Below are 17,216 nucleotides of genomic sequence, written 5' to 3' on the forward strand. Positions count from 1 at the left end.
TAGTTACGAACTCCCGACTGCGAGAAAACTGGTTGGACCCTTCCGAGTCGTCCAATGGAATTACTTAACTCATCCATCCATCGCGCGCTCCAAGGGGAAAGAAGAGAAGGAAGGGGTTGGGGTGGCCCCATTGGAAGCGAAGGAATGAGATAGGTGGCCTAACGGCGGTCGCAGTTACAACGTTTGTTGATCGTTAAGTCTGGAAATTCGATTTGCTCGATCTCAAGGAGGCCCATCATTGGCGATCGCCTCGACAAATTTCTCGCTGATGTCAGTTTCCTCTGCGTCAGATAAAAATTGCTGTCGATCGAGTCGATTTAATTTACAATTGAACGGCACGCGTTTTGTATTAAAGATTGAAAGTCGCAAAGGATCAGCATCGATCTTTTTAGGCTCGCCTTTACGATAACAGAGTATGCACGATGCTTTAATTTCGGTAAATATTTAATCGCGAATTACATTTCCCTCTAGAGTTTCCTTTAAATTTAAACTTAAACCTGAAAATCCAATTAAAAAATCGGGGACGTCATTCGTCCACGCAAATCCGCGTGTGATCATTTCGCACGCTCGAGTGACCGTTATTGACCCGCCGCGCTGGCGCGAAATCTCAAATACGTCCCCTCGCTGTATGGCGGGGACGGCGGCAAGTTTCTCGAGACGATAAAATTTCGCTCGGGGTGTCGACACGGGGGTTTCAAGCTCCCTTCAGTATCCCAGACGATCTATCCAAGATTACTTCGCAAACTTCGGAAAATAACTGGCGTAGCTACATACGGCGGGTTCCACGGTGTACGGGGACGAAAGTGGATTCACCTCGCGCAAATGTGTACGTTACATCGCGAGCCGATGGATAAGGGATTGTTTTTAATTACGGATCTCCGAGTTTTTCCTCCCTTCGCCCATCTTCCGCTTTTCCGTCGTCGGAAACTTTTTTTTTCTTCCCCCTCCCCCCCTCGGTTCGCGTTCCTCCCGACGAAGTTGGGGAAAGTATTGAAGTTCGAACGACCATCTGTTGATCTCCACAATCGTCAGTCGAGGATAAAACGGTTCGCATTGGGTCGCGAGATAAAGTGGAGAACGTGTCCCGAGATTAAATGGAAATGTCTGTTGTCCCTTGAGATAGTATATAGATAATGAATGAACTCCAACTTACTTGAGCGTAGTAGCAAAATAATAACCATTTAACTTTTTCTTTCCGTGTAACAGAATTCGAATTTAATCCGAAGGTACAGATGAAAAATTCTATATAGAGAAAGAGGGTAGAATCAATTTGTAATTGAATCTGGAAAATTTTGTCATCTTGCTCGCAAAAATGTTCACATTATCGCCAATTCACAAATAGCTAATAAAACATCGACATTGTTGTTTAAAGAAAATGTTGAGCGAGGAAGGGTGGGTGGGATTAGCGGCGGCTAGGACTCTGCGAGGGCTTCCGTCGGCGCCGACTTATTTCTTCGCATCAAATTGTGCGAAAATGGCAACGTGCGCCGAGTCTAAGGGCCAATAAACGCGCGGCTGAAATCGCGTCGTCGCCGGAGAATTTCGGAAAGGAGCTTACCATGACGGATTCCCTCGTCGTCGCGGCCGTCTCGCGAGAGATGCGTCGGAAAATCCGAAATTCAGATGTAGAGCCCATCGGCGCGGCGGCGCCGCCGCGTACTCGTCGATGCGTCGTCGCGTTTCTCGGCTCGAAAAAGCGAGGAAAACCAACCGTGCCGCGCTGCCTCTCGTGTTCGCCGGGGTCGGGTTGCGAGCGGAGAATGGCAGGCGTGGCCCGAAAACTTTTGATAACACTTGCAAATTGCTTTCGAAAATAGAATAACAATCCAATTTCACCGCTCGCGGCGGTCGACTGAGGCTTCCGACGAGGCCACGAATGGGGTAGTAGATTCGAAAGGGGCGAATTCGAACGTGTGTGTGCTTGCGCGCACGGTGGTTAAATTCACGGACAGACGGACTGACGGGCGGGGACGAGTTCTCGAAGATCTCGAAATTGAAACGACGTTAACGTTTTAACTATCGGAAAATGTTTTAACGCCTGGCCGAGTTTAAGCGACGTCGAGGGGTCGTTTGGACAAGAGTGGCCGCGTAGATAGAATATTTTATCGGAACAAAATTGGACCGCAATATACACGGTAAATTGACTTTAGTATTAACGTTGGAACAATTTTTTAAAAAAGCAACTGTTTCCAGGAAGTTACGTTGTTGGAAATTTTCGCGCAGGGGTTCTTATATTTTAACCGGATATTTTTTTTCCAAGTTTTCAGAAGGAAAAATGGAAAAATACGAAATACATGTTATAAAGTATGAAACACTTTATTCGGATTAACGTCATGAATTTTCGTTCATCTGCCGAGTGATCTTCGCCAACTTGTCGACGGGGAAATGGTCGAAAAGAACTTTCCACGAATGTTAGGAATGACATTCTCGAACGAGGCGAGCGCCGGACAAGAAGTCTGAATGGACAAGAAAAGACGAAAATCGGCTTCGTGAAACGTGCTGGCGACGGCAATCTTCGCCGCCTTCCGGACAATCGGGCGACGTCCCTTCCGCTTCCGGAATCCATCCGTCGTTTCTGCCGATATAATTGCCCTTATATATCCCGAGGAAAACGCTCCAACCGGTCGTTTTGCCGTCGATCGACCCGTCGGAGACGGCCTCGTTTTCATCGCACTCGCGAAAAATACGCGATTACTGGAAAGACTTTCCCCTCTTTCGCTCGCGTCATTTTCGCTTGTAAATCAGTTTTTACAGAAAATTTCGATAAATCCTTTCCTTCGGTAAAAATACGATCTCCGCTTTTCCTCACTGAAAATGGGATGAACCCTTTTATGATCGAATATTCTGATCTCCAGCGCTTCTTGTAGTTTCAATAAACTCGTGTCGAATTTCCATTCTTAGTAAAAATGGAATCTTACGTCTATTTCTTGAGAGTTTTAAAGCATTTTGGAATTTAAGAGGGATTGAAAAATTACATTGTGTCGTTTAAAGTGAACGTATTCGAAGGATCTCTCCCCTCCCCGTCTCTCTCTCTCTCTCTCTCTCTCTCTCTCTCTCTCTCTCTCGTCTAATTTTATACTCGGCTCAAAGACGAGACTGTAAACCTGTCTTTACCATCATGTTGACGGCAAAAACGTTATTTTACAAGTTTCTCCGCTATATACCATGACACGTACGGCTAATTGTACCTCTTTCAGCGACTTTATCGCTCATTTCGTGGTGTTCCGCCTTTTATCGTTCCTGTTCTTGAAAAACGAGGTCGACACCCCTTCAGTCAATTTCCTTTAAAGATTTCTCCTTAGGAAAATGATTTCTAATTTATTTGTGAATATCATTTTTCATTATTAATTAAAACATCTTTCTACATAATAAATTCTATTATAAACATACACGGGAAGGTTTTACAATCAAATAAAATGATGGTGTAAAGTAAAGAAGGAAAGAAGGAAAATGAAACGTTATCACGAGCGTTCTTGGCTTTCTTCGAGCAATTAGTGACTCTTCGTTAATCGATGGGTAATTATTCCTTCATTTTATCCTTTCGTTATGTCGTTTGACTCGTGTTCTCCTCCGAGATTAGCCAATCCTTATCTTTAGACATTCTCCCTTTTCAGACATTCTGCCAATGATTTCTAATCAACGGTCCTTTAACTGAATGAGCTTCGGTAGATGAGAGAGAGTCGTAGAACGAAAAGAATGTACGTCTTTTAAATTTCGCATTACTTTTTCCAAGTGCGGGTTACTTGAAATAATTAATATTTCACAAATTAAAGAAATGGTTATTAAGCGATTAATATCCTGAAGGGAAAATGTATGTCATTTAAGAGATTAAAAGATTATCGATAAATCTGTACGGTCGTTTCTTTCAGGAAGATAGTCAATTAAATGATTTGCGCGCAGCGTTAGGAAATGATTATTTTAGTTGAACGTGAAGATTTCATAAACTTTAACTGTCGCTCTGCGTTAGGCGTTGAAATCGGCTTGCCGGGAAAGATTTTTCACACTTTCAACGTGAAAGTGAAATATCCAATCGACAGCCATACGCGCTTTTGTAGCAGGATCGAGATATATCCCGCGCATGAATGGCGGAGCATATCTTAAAAGATCGATGATAGGAGCGATGCTTTAAATTTCATCTGCGCCACGTTCGACCTTAATCGCATCCAACCGACTAAATTTCCCATTCGGCTTTCCCCGCGGGACCGTTTCCCGCTGACTTCTCCGTAACGGAATTATAAAGATGATTGCGAGCTCTCCCGCGAAAAATCCGAATTGTATTGTCCATACGGCTCCGCAATGGCATAATATAGAGTCATAACGACTACACCGGATGCATTATCTTTTATCGTCTATCAAACCAGCATATATTAAACGAGACATGTAAAGAAATGTATCGCTGACGTTCCGCCATCGTTTTATTGTCGCGGGAGGTAATCGGAAAATTTTCATCAAAATTTAAATGAGTCGCAAATGTTTCTGGTTACGTCTTGTTTGCTTGTCGAGCGATTCAACCAATCGTTTCATAAGTTAAGTCAAACATTAGTATTACAACTGTAATCATGATACAGTCTTGAACGGGAGGACGGGGGGGGGGACATGTAAACAGCACTTTTCTATCAGTATCGAACTGATCCCCATCGGACACGTCTCTCCTCACCCTCCCCGCGCGCGCGACGCTCTGTTTACATAATACGTCTCTGTGATTTGATCCTAACCGATATTCAAAAGATGCTGAAGATATTCGAGAAGATGATGAAAATGCTGAATCCGAAATATAAGAATCGAAGAAAATTGAAGATAAAGGTACACTACGCGCAAGAGTTGTGCTAACTTGGAGGAGGAGTAAATTTCCATAGAGCGAAAACGCGGGAATTCCCGGTTTCTGGGCAAAAATTGATTATTCGTCTTAGACTTTCAATTCGTTCGCGCGCGCGCGCGCGGATCGCCGCCGTAGAATTTTTCTCAAGGGATTCCCGCAGGATTCGACCCGCTTTCACGATTTATCTGACTCGCGCCAGCTTCCGAGAGACATGCTGCTTTTCCCATAACCTAGTTTTGGAGAGACCTTCATATTTCGGAGCTGACTTTTCGTCGGGCTCTTTAGACGTTTTTCTTTTTTTTTTTTTTCGGATTGGTGCTCTCGAAATTCGCGAGACCTAGTCCCTTCGGAGAGGTGCAAGCTCCGGTCTGTGCTCTCCGTACTTTTCTTCCCGATTCGTAGCCACACGACAGATCTTATTTTTGTGCGACTACGCTCTCTCATTGTTTCTCATCGTCACCGTCGTCGTCCTCGTCGTCGTAGTCGTTCGCGCAAAGCTTTTTAGCCTGCACGAAGAATTCTTAAGTACCTCTTGAAAAACCGTCGATAAGTCTATCTTCTTCCGCGATTATGGCTTATTAAGCCTCCATGCCTTTATTAGGCGAGTTTCCTCTTTTGTTCCCCAAAGATTTCAAGATAATCGTCCGGAAAGGCGACTTCGCTCCGGATCGTCTTCTATCGACGTGGCATCTCTTTACTGTCGCTCTATTTCTCCCGAGACAGCCGTCTATAAGCGAAATTGCTATATATCTCGAAAGTAAATGCTTTTGTCATCAGTTTTGCTTCTCGTAATAAAAATGACGGCAATAAAAGAAGCACAATAAATGCAGAACTGAACAGGACAGCCTTTATTTCTTTTCTCTGCAAAGAGGTTGATATTAATTACGTCAACTTTATTATTGTTGTTAATTAAACTTTTGCAATGCTTTTCTCATATCTTTTATCACCATACGAGATTTGTGCATTCGTGTTTCTGCCCACACGCACACACAAAACACACACGTACGATGGATGTTGACGAAACATGAATTGCGATATACACAATTTATAAACAGTCAATTTTTTACATACTCTCTATCCTTACTTCATCTCATGTTTCCCCGCAAGATATAGCCGAGAAAGCAAGGGTAGTAATGCTCGAGGTCGCCGGTTATTGCCGTGTGTTCTCCAAGAGCTTCCTACGTATTCTTTAAAAATGCGTTATTCTGAAATTCATGAAGCTGAATGACGTAATCGCGATAGCGCGAAGTGTGGAAAGCCCTTGGGAGAATCTCATCTCGCGTATGAGGTCGAAAGGCTCCGTGTCTTGAGATTATATTTCCAAATCAAGGATTCAACATTTGTGCAACGGCGACTCGCAATAAACAGTCAGAGGGAACGAGCTGAGCGTAATTTTTCGCGAGCATCGTCTTCCCAAAAATTGAAATTTCGATTGAAATTGCAATCGACGAGCGCATCTGTTGATTAATTTTTCTCACCATACTATATATATTTTTACGAAAGAAATTCGAAGAAGAATTTGAGACGTTGCAACGAATGAACAGATTTATCATTGAGGCTGCAGTTACATTGCGCTGGATTATTTACCCAGCTACACCGAGTTCTTTTTCATTGTGACGAAGTTGCGCTCGTCGAAACTTAATTTACTTCGCGGAATCCAAGTCGGTGAGTTTTCCGTGTGCGTCGTCTCCCACATCTTGTGTTTGGTTTTCGGGAAAGTACTTGCGCTTGTACACCACGATTCGCACACACCTACACGAAAATTCGTCGTCGCGCAGACTTTGCTCTCCCGCGAAAATGCTCGTGCGTATTTTGTAGGCAGCACGGGGCCGAGGTATTATTTTGAAATTCATGAGGTCGAATGGCGTAACCGCGTAAGGACGAAGTTTGGGATGGATAGGAAGGGAGGGGGAGGAAGAAAGAGAGAGAGATTGGCGGAGGGTTGGCGAAGTGGCCCGGTTGAAGTAACTTTTGTTGAGTACGACGAGATGGGGATGGCACTCGGAAAAAAAGGCGCCGCAACGCCTCGTCGACAAACACATTCGCTGTTTTGCATACGTCAACGGAAAGTGCACCGTCGATATTTGAATATCTGCCGCTTTCCACACTCTCACTCACCACGCGTTCCTGGAATTAAATATAATCGCGGGACGTCATTTTACATTGGCGACAAACGGAGTGCTACGGCGAAACACTTCCCCTGCTGGCGCCAGATTGTTCGGACTGTATCAAAAGTCCATAGAGCCGGTTTTTCTTCCCAATGTCAGTCGTACAGGGTTTAATTCTTCCAGTAATTGACGGTAATTGGAAAACCGTTTGTGCGATGTTACTTTATTCATTTATATTGTTCTTGTCAAATTATTTCCAAGACGGCATGTTCCTGTTTTTATTGTTGTACTTTGGAAGAAACCACGAGAAGCTCCATCGAGGTGATTTATCTCAGACAAACAACGATGCAAGCTACCTGTCGATTATCAGTATGCAACTCATCGAACTAATTGCTCGTATTATTAATCGAATTGCATTGTACTGTATGACAAAGATAAAATTAACGCATGGTACCCCTAATCGACAGGTGGGAGTGTTTCAACGTTTACTCTACGTAATTTTTGCGTTATGTATCCAGAAAAAAAGTAATTGATCCAATAAAAGGTGTAGTTGCGAGCTGCCAACTACAGATGTACTTAATACAATAATATTTGCCGTTAATGCAAGTACAGTATTGATATTGTTATAGTATATATTATGGTATTGAATATATCTGTAATTGTCAACCCGCAACTTTTGTTGAATCAATTACATTTTTTTTCTCCGTGTATAAGTAACTCGCGTTACACTACGATTTTTTTATCAATTTCATATTAGATTGATGGGAACGCATCGGCAGGTTTCTCCCGGCCGCAAGATGCAAATGAAACCTCCTAGCTACGCGCGCTAATTAAAGCGAAATTCTCGATTCTCGCATCGACTTCATTAGCGAATAGATATACGGTAGTGTGAGGAGGGAAACACCACTAATGATGATAGTCACGGACGTATGCCGGTCGTACTGGCAACCGTCGATCGGCGCCATTATGTACACGTCGAACTTTTCAATGTGGCCCTTACTATCACGAACGTCGAGATTAACCGTTCCGTTCATTAAGTCCAGCAAATCTTTACATGAGAGTGCACGAGAGTGCGGGCTTTTGCTCAATATGAAAGATGTCGTAGAATCAACGGCGTTCCTTTCATCCGATTTTCATTTAAGGATCAAAAATGAGATCAATTTTTTCCCCGCGTTGGTTCTTTTTTCCTTGACATTTTAAAGTTGCAGCTCTTGCACGATTCATTGAAAGAAAAAAGGCTTGTCTAACTTAATTATAATTTATAGCCATTTTAGTTGCTAGCTATACATAATATTCATAGTTATCTGTCTAATCAATTATTTTATCATGCAATTATAGTCACAAACATCAAACTTTTTTTTTCAATATTTAAAGTCGAAGGATTATAAAAGAATTTTTATTCCATAATTAAGTTAAGTTGAATTTGTCAGCTGCCGACTTACGAAGAATTGACGAAATTTTAAATAAATTTCGAGTACGAATATAGAGCTAAACCGCGCAAGCTGGGCGATTATCGTAGCCGATAATCCGATATCCTATTCGCCGTTTGACCCGACGAGTTCGCGAAATTCCGACGAAAAGGAAGACGTGATCCACTTTCGCGGCTCTTTGTATGTTTCGAATATCGGATCGTTCTATCCTCTCCGTTCGCGGTTCAGTGACGCCGAAGCATGGCGATCGCAGTGGAAGCGTTTCATCCTAACGAGCGGCTTTAATTTCTGCCCTCTTTCCACGTCATTTGCCGTAGAGGAGGATCTCAACGAGAATCACGATTCGACGGGAAACTTCTGTCTTCGTCAAATTATCCAGCTTGTAGGCAAGTCGTGGATGCAAGTCGCATAAAAGTTCCTCTTATTAGTAATTATAGCTTTCGATTCCGTGATCCTGTTACTTCTTGCTTCTTCCATTGCATTTGATTAAATTTTAATTGAAATGAGAGAGCTCTTGCCACACATAGTTATGAATTACGAAAGACCTCTGAGATTCTTTATAAATTTATTGCAATTGATTAATCTTGCCATTTAGGTCTATTTTTTATTCGACGTGTACTTTAGCTTTTTATCTATATTTTATTTAAAAGCTTTATTTCTCTGACATTTGATGACTTTGTTAATATAAGATCTCTTTTTTGTAATTTTTTTTATTACATGACTTTCTCAGATAAAATTAACGTACAGCACATTCGAACAGAATAGCAAGGTTCATAATTTTACGTCTACAATTCATTCAGTAAACTTTCTGCTGCCATTGTTCAATTTACTATATCGGCCTGTCTTGCGTAAGTTCATATTAATAAGCGTTTCCTCGCTGCTAGTTTCCCAATGAAACGAATTGACATTTATCCCTCATTGGCCTCTTTATCAATGCTATTGAGTCTTTATTGCATAACGATGACTCGTCGCAGGTGTCGCGCAATATGTCGATCAATCGTTGATAAATTTGCGTCATCAGACGTCATTTGATATTAATAACCAACTTCTCGTGATTGCGGAAGAGACGAAACTTTATTCATCAGCGGCAATGTGACACGCGCATGCAGAAGCTTAGATAGGAGCGAGTAATATCAGGAATAGGATTCATACGTAATTCCCCATAAAACGAAGTGATTCATCTCTTCACGGTCCTAAAATCTTCGTAATCTCTCGGTTGAAGTTTCGGTCGGTTGTGTCAGGAGCTCGTGTATCCATAAGTCATCCATCTCGAAAGGCAATAATGGCTCCCGTATCCTCGCCCCGACCAGCCAAGCCTTTTCCTTGGTAACCTATCACCAAGGCTATCTTCGGCCAATATTATTTTAGCGACGCCACGTCGTGTGTTTCGCATCCTTCCGCCGCCGCCGTCGTCGTCGACGTCCTTTGCGCGCGACGTTCTACCGAGAAAATTGACCTACCTATGGCTAGGCAATTGCCGGCTTGTAAGCGAAGAGTAGCCGAGAGGGATAACAGGATCACGGCTAAGATTGCTTCCGATAACGGCTTTGATATCTAGATTTTGGTTAAAAATTGTTCTTCATCTCTTAACGCGGCGCCCCCTTCCTCTGCGCCGGTGTTACGCTTTTCGGTGATCGAGCACAATTTAATACACTCGCCCGTGCATCCCCCAGTATTTATTCGTCCGACAGTCATCGGATCCGGATGAGCTCGACGGAGCGTGTCACGAGTTCTTCTCTTCTTCTCGATAGCGTTCGCGGCCGAAGAGTTCATCGGGTCCGCAGCCGGCGCGTGAGATTGGTTTGTCATCCGAGCGAAGCTCCATCGTTCCCGGGTACGCTCGCTCAGTGTACCAACGTCCGTCTTCATCCTCCCTCTCCCCTCCCTATCCAGGCGGACGATCTTGAGACAATTCCGTGCGGGTCGTCGGGCACGTAAAACGTCCGCGCGCTCTTCACCGGGTCGCACGGGAGATTTTCTTTCAGCGGAAACACGAAAGGCGAAAAAAAAGAGAGAAAGAGAAAAGACTGGATGGAAGAAGGAACGAGACAGCGGCTGCGTCCTGGATTTAAGATCTCGATTCGCGAAGATCGAGGGAAAACAACCTCGCGATCCGCGAAGTTGAAAGAAGAAACCGGGATGAGGAATTGGAACGGCACGGGGAGAGGGTGGAGAATTGAAAGATGAAAACAGAAAAGGAAGAGAGAGAGGGGAGAACGTACGCAGTTCGTGACGGGGGTTACGAGGGGCTTCGAAGCGAAAGGGGAGTTGGGGCCGGTCCATAATCCATACGTCCGCGGGAAATAAATAATACACGAGAATCGGGACCGGGGCGGACAGCTCCGCCGGATGTTGGTCAGAGAGAGGATGAACCCCTATCCCCATATCCGAGGAAAATACGGAATCCGAGTCTTTTTCCATGAGTTGCCTCCACCCGCGAGGCTCCTCTCTCTCTCTCTCTCTCTCTCTCTCTCTCTCTCTCTCTCTCTCTCTCTCTCTCTCTCTCTCTCTCTTTTTCTCTATGATCGCGGAGAGACGCTGGGGACCCCATTCCGTGTAAGAGCTCCTTCTTGCCGCTCTTTGAACGATATTCCGGTCTAACAGCGCGCACTCAATGCTCTGAGAACGTTCGTAGTATACTTTCGCAAGATAAACCGTGTATAAGATGTGCGTCCTCACAGAGGACGCGTCTTCCTAATTGCACTCACGAAGCACTCTTCACTTTTATTTATTTTCCGAGTTGGGGGCAAACACTTTTGCGACTTTCTGCACTCCGCGCGACGGGTAGACGTACATCATAATTTAAGTGTATACATGTATTTTTTTTCTCTTTTTTCGTTTAATTCATGCATTTCTGCAATTTTTTTCCCCCGCCGCTACGCCGTCGGGTAAAGGAGTATCGTTAAATTGAAAAAGTTAATATTTTCGTTAAATTTCGAGAAAGCAAAGAGCTCCCTCGTAAAGCGAGAGAAGATTAGGTATTCAACTTTCCTTAATTTATGCGAAGGAAGATCACAAATCACGGACTTTGACGGCAATTTTCTTGGCTCGCTTTCTTGAAATTGAAACGGAATAATAAAATTAGTGTTTCGTAAACGAGAGTGAGTACGCTTATTTAAATCGCTAACAACGCTTCAGTTAACATTCAAAGAGGATAATGAAGTCGGGGGTTGCTCTTGCTCTTTGTTGCCGTTGACCCGAGGCTGACCGCGAGTGAATCCTGCCATATCCTGCGGTTCGTTCCTTCCGCCTTTCGGTGGTCCATTCAGTCCCTCTTTTCTACCTTTGATCTCGCATTCCGTCTCGAAGTTGCGGCCGAAGTCCTCGGTGGTTTTCCTTACGAGTTATGAATTATCTTTCGTGCGTTTTCGCCCGTGTGTGAGACACAGGGAAGACGACTCGTTGTCAAAGCACCACCTGCATGTTTAACGGACCGCTTCCAACCGCGATTGCATAATACAGCTAGTAATTTGTGAATAAATGCAGCGACGGCGCAGCGAGAAATAAATATTTCGTTAAGCGATGCACATACGACGCACGCGACGCTGCTCCTTTGACGCTGAGCGCGGCCGACGAGAAAACCGCGACTGTATAATGAATGGCATGCGAACGAGAAAAGTCGTAATCGTGAAAGGATGAGTCTCCTTCGTAAATAAGGAAATCACCTTACATTACGTACAAACAAAACTCGTAATAATTTTATGGATTAAATATCCTTTATACAAAATATCCCCCGTGGAATAATCTATAGAAAAATAATCCACGAGCACAACGTATATAAAAACCGAGCATTGATTAACCGTACTCTTAATTACTTTTGCGAGTATAACAGTTTCGCTTACTTATTTCTGTAAATCCCGCTTTGTGATAATTGCGTATAGGCTGATTAACGATCTTATTAAAAGAGACGAGTCAAAAGAAGAAGTTCTCGGGCGACGATTCGCGCAGGAGACGCGAGGGTTCATAGGGATTAATTATTAATATCTCCTCGCTCGAGTGACCGCAACGTTTTTCCGCGCTCGAAAGAGCTTGTTAAGCATTTAGATTCATACTCGTGTTAAAAGCGTCTTACTACCGCTGCACGCTTCTGACCCGTTTTCTTTTGACGCCAAGTCTGAGATTTATCAGCGCTCTAAAAGACGAAACATCGAATGGGATTTCGCTGAAGATCCGCGTTGCTTCTCTCCACTTTTTAAGTAATCGAAAGATCCTCGACGCGATAATTTATTTCAATTCCCCCTCAAAGCCCCGACGCGGATAAAATGGGACGGACGACGCGATTAGTACTCGTGGAATACTAAACCGTCGGGCTTAACGTTATTCTACAAAACTGCTGCGACACACTTTTACGATTTCGCATAACGTTGCGATAATGTTGTTATTCATACGAAAACGCGCGCGACTTTTACCATTTTAAATTACGTTATCGCTCGCCGACGTAAAATATGCGTCGCTAAAAAAAAAAGTAGGATTTGTCGAGGAGTCATCCTGCTAAAAGTTCTTTACGATATATCATACGAATGTGTTGTTTATTGTTGCAGAGGGGTAGCGACGAGCTTCTATCGCAAAGCGGGGCAGTCAGCAATGGTGCTTCAATGAGTCCGCAACCTCATCACGCGGCCGACAACAACAATGACGCCAAGAAGGTGAGTTGATTTTAATTAAAGTAAGATAACATGGCGGAGGAATTCGGAGTGTCCGTCAGGTCACACTGATACCCAACACAATATTTTGTGGCCTTTGCCTGAACAACCTTATTAGAATAAATGCCGTTCGTCATTTATCAACATTATTGTCTATTCGATAACAATTTAAAGAAATCCCAAGAAACGAACGGCCGCGCGTAAAAATGCCGATTTCGTGCTTCCATATTTCGTCTCCCTTCGAAAATCCCACTTTTTCGATTTCGGCGACTGTAGTAACACAGGCAACACGACGGAATAAAATACAAGGAACGCCGATAACTTCCTTTTCGGTGCCGTCCATTTCGCCGATGGCGGAGCGGTCGTGCGGAGCTTTTTCGAAGAGCTTTTTTTCTCCCCCGTCTGCCTCGAACCGACCGCAACCAGAACGCGCAACGAACCATAAATCATTGCATACCAAAGAGAAATTCGTATGCAGTGACCCCGATTGAAATGCGTCCATTGAAATCTGATCGGTCGCTTTCGCGTTCCCCGAAGAGTTCTCGCGTTCCTTCCGGCTCTCCCAGCTGCGACGTAACGTATGGCTGTCCATCAAAGGGGATCGGGAATCGTTTTTTTTTTTTTTTTTTCCCCGGACAAGTCGACTAACGGGTGAATCGCGGGTGAATTTTTGACAAAACGAGAGGGGGAGAAAAACACGGGCGAAGGAAAATTTTAATTTTTCACAATATCTGTTGCTTATCGATGCGACGACAACGAGAGATACGACGAATTAATTAGCCCTCGCGTGTGCGTGTCGTGTGAGATAATCGAGGGCCGACGGACGAAGAGGAATTATCGAACGTGCAGTTTCGCAGGAAAAATTAATTCCCGGCGCGCGCAACCCCTGTATAATACACCGCCGATGAAAACTGCAGCGAAAAGATAGATAGTCTGACGATTATTAATCGACCCTCACGGGCATCACTGTAAGGAAGTAGATGATTTTGCGAATGCCATTAAGCAGTCTACTTAAGTCTCCACGAAATTGATAGTCAGGTTAGCCGTAATTATTTTATCTCGGATATCTCGTACGGGACGTGTAAAAATCGACGAGGCGGGAGGGGAGGGGAAGATAAAAGAATTCCTGCAGACGTTTATAATTTCAAGAAATTAAAAAAATTTACGGCTCAAGAACTGGAAGAGTAAGAAGCCGACATTCGTATTCGCGCGCGCGCGAGAGAGAGAGAGAGAGGAGGAGGGAAGGGGATGGGGGAGAAATGCGGCCGTAAGATACGACCTTTTAGCGAGGTAAAACGTACCTTAATTAATATTTTGCGCGCGCGCTGTCGAGGCGACAGCCGTTTAGCCGCGGCGTAAGCTTTGCTCCACGGTGGAGGAAAACGGCGGACGCTCACTTTTCTCGCGCACCTGCTCTCGTCACGTATGCTCGGCGTCGTCACATGTCGTTTCGACGAAGAACGGGGCGGAAGAAAAAAAATGGGTGAAATTTCTGGGGGGGGGGGGGACGCGGATGACGACGACGACAACGACGACGACGGCGATGACGCCCCGGCGTGTCTGAAAACCGCACGGAACGGCCCGGGCGTGTCTCGGATCACTCGGTTGCACGTGCAACCGCCGCCGCGGATGTGCCGAAAGTTCGACCTCGTTCCTCGCCCGTCGTTAATCATTTTCCGTATATAGCTGGGGGAACAGAAGCAAACCGTGGCGCGATACGTGTAAAGCGCTACGGGCTTTCATTTTCCGCGGAATTTACCGAAATTCCTGTTTAACTGAATCCACACCGAGTTTGCGTCACCGAAAAATGCCGATACGGTTTGATTAATAGCTCGCTCGGTCGGAGCGAAAGCCGCCTCCCCTCCCCCCTCCCCCTTCTCTCTCCCCGTTTCGGTCACGGTTCGTATTTTAATCGAGAAAATGTAATGACCGATGCGCTCTTTAAAAGCCCCGAGTTATCTTTTGGCACGTGTTTTTATAAATTACCGAGAGACGCGCGGATGGTCATTTAAGCGTACGAATCGACGTATCGCGCGATGTTACCGTCACTTTCGATCACGACAAACAATGCCATTTGAAAATGTCAGGGCACTCTTAACAGCCTCGTTAAAATGATCGCCGACTCCCTGACTTTTTAGCGGTTGAATAAACAAACGCGTCTAAAATATCGTGCATCGCTTCCAAGAAACACGCGTTAATTAATCACACTACTTAAATGCATTTTAATTATCCGCCGCGAATAACAATTTTCGAAGCTCCCTGTGATACATTGATACTATACTTTCGTAGAAATTATATGCTAATTAATTTCATCGTAATTATTGTACATCCGCTGGGAAACATGCGCATCTTCTTTCTTATTGCAAACAGCATGCCAAGCTAACGTTACCTTTTTTTTTTTTTTACAAAACGTTCGCGGAAATGAAAGTAATCACACTGCGAAGCTCGATGTTTTTCGCAGAACGCGTTGCACAAATATTTCGGCGGGCGCATTACAATAGCGCCAGCATGTAACGCAAAACCGTTGTGTCTATCGGCGATCGTTAATGTTCGCCGCGTGTCTCTTTCGTTGTTTTTTTTTTTTCTTTGTTTTTCGCGCGGACATCACGTACTTTTTACGCGCGGCGTCGCGACGCGCGAGGATGGAGAGAGCGGCGTGGAGATTCGGTGACAAAGCCCTGAACCCTTCCGTCGCCCGCCTTTTACTTTGAAAACGTACACGCTCCCTACCTTTCGACGGTCTCTCGCACGACGAGAAAAACCCCGAGGAAATTATTAGCCGTCGTCGAGTACATGTGTACCTCGCGTTACCTGAAATCGCAACATTTACGGAGCGCGCGAGAAAATATCGTGAGAAATGTCGCGCGCGCGCGCGCGCGTGTGTGTGTGTGTGTGTGTGTCAGCGTATGAGTAAGTTACATCAAAGCTGGCTCGCCAGAGATTAACGCGTGTAAGAAAAGCGAGACGACGAGAATAACGTTATGAGGAAAATTTGAAAGAGCGTTAATGAAACGCGCGTTGTAATCGACTTATGTGATTACAGGGTAATGAATGACGAATTAAAATTATCGCGCGCGCGTGTGTTCTCTTTTATCTCGGGAAAGGTTTCAGAGTCGCGTTCGCGGAAGGGACTGTAAAAAAAAAATTGAAATTCTATTTCGTACTCGTCTACAAAGAAATCCGAGAGTGGAGACTTGTCGGTGTACCTCCCCTCCTCCCCTTTCTGGAAACACAGCTGAGAATAACCTCGAAATCTTCTTTCGATCGCGGAATTGACCCCGACCGGAGTAATTTCGTCCCCGGCCCACGAGGTGTGTATATTTCGGGACGACGCTGCCATAACACGTATGCTTCTCTCACTTAATATAAATTGGTGTTCGGGATAAAGGTCTGGAGGGTGCGATTTATCAATGAGGAAATCGAACTCTCGCTGCTCGCCGTGTAATTTCTTAACGGGTAAGGGCGAGAAAAGTCGGTTCTTCGGAAGGGGAGGGAGGAAGGCCAAGGGGTCGTTCCGATTTACTTCCAAGAGAGAAAAACAGCGTTCTCTTATTCCCGTTCGGAGGAGGGAGAGATGCCGCTTTTATTTTTTCACCCTTCGCGGAAATTCAGACACTGACCGACGCTACCGTTGCGTGCGTGCGATACATTGGCTATTTTTTATCTCTGACGTTCTCACTCTCCCTTTCTTTCCCCCCCCCCCCGCTTTCTTTCTCTCGCTCTTTTTCTTTTAGGAGTGCTCCACTTTTCTGCGTCATAATCCCTCGCGTACTTTCAATGTTTGTTTCAACCCACATCCATTGAAACTCTTACTGACCTGGGAAGAGTTTTCAAGCTTTGTACTATTTCTTTATCAAGTCACTTTATTAAGGATCTTTGTTATGTGTTAAAAATTGAGGGAAATTGTATTTCTTTCTCAAAATTTAATTTTTTTCGTATACGCGTTTGCAATACAAATTAGACTCGCTGTCGAAGAATCGCTATTTCCGCGATGCTTGCGGAGTAAAAATTTGCAGCGTAAAGAGTCGACCTTTCCGAAGCGAGGAAAAAAGAAGGGGACGAGAAAAGGCGGGAAATTCTTTTTCTCTTGGAGGCGCCGCGTTGCGGGCGGATGGCGAGGCCGAGAGAGGGGAGGAGAAAAAGGAAAAGAATCCTGTAGATGGTTTGAAGAGGTACGCTCGACGCTCGTAGAAGCTCCCATTCATTGCGCCTTCCA

The 17,216-nt window shown here is 44.6% G+C and overlaps 1 protein-coding gene across 11 annotated transcripts in view; it reads left to right on the top strand.

Moving 5' to 3' along the window:
• LOC105832990 (polypyrimidine tract-binding protein 1) overlaps nt 1–17,216 on the top strand; it is a 304,112-nt gene that overhangs the window by 164,832 nt on the left and 122,064 nt on the right. For all 11 annotated transcript variants that reach the window (XM_036292445.1, XM_036292444.1, XM_036292451.1 and 8 more), the window contains one exon: nt 12,899–13,003. In XM_036292445.1, coding sequence (XP_036148338.1) covers nt 12,899–13,003 — 105 coding nt within the window. The remainder of the gene's footprint in view (nt 1–12,898; nt 13,004–17,216) is intronic.

The sequence above is a fragment of the Monomorium pharaonis genome, chromosome 9 (genome assembly GCF_013373865.1).
Source record: "Monomorium pharaonis isolate MP-MQ-018 chromosome 9, ASM1337386v2, whole genome shotgun sequence".
NCBI classification, from domain to species: Eukaryota; Metazoa; Arthropoda; class Insecta; order Hymenoptera; family Formicidae; genus Monomorium; species Monomorium pharaonis.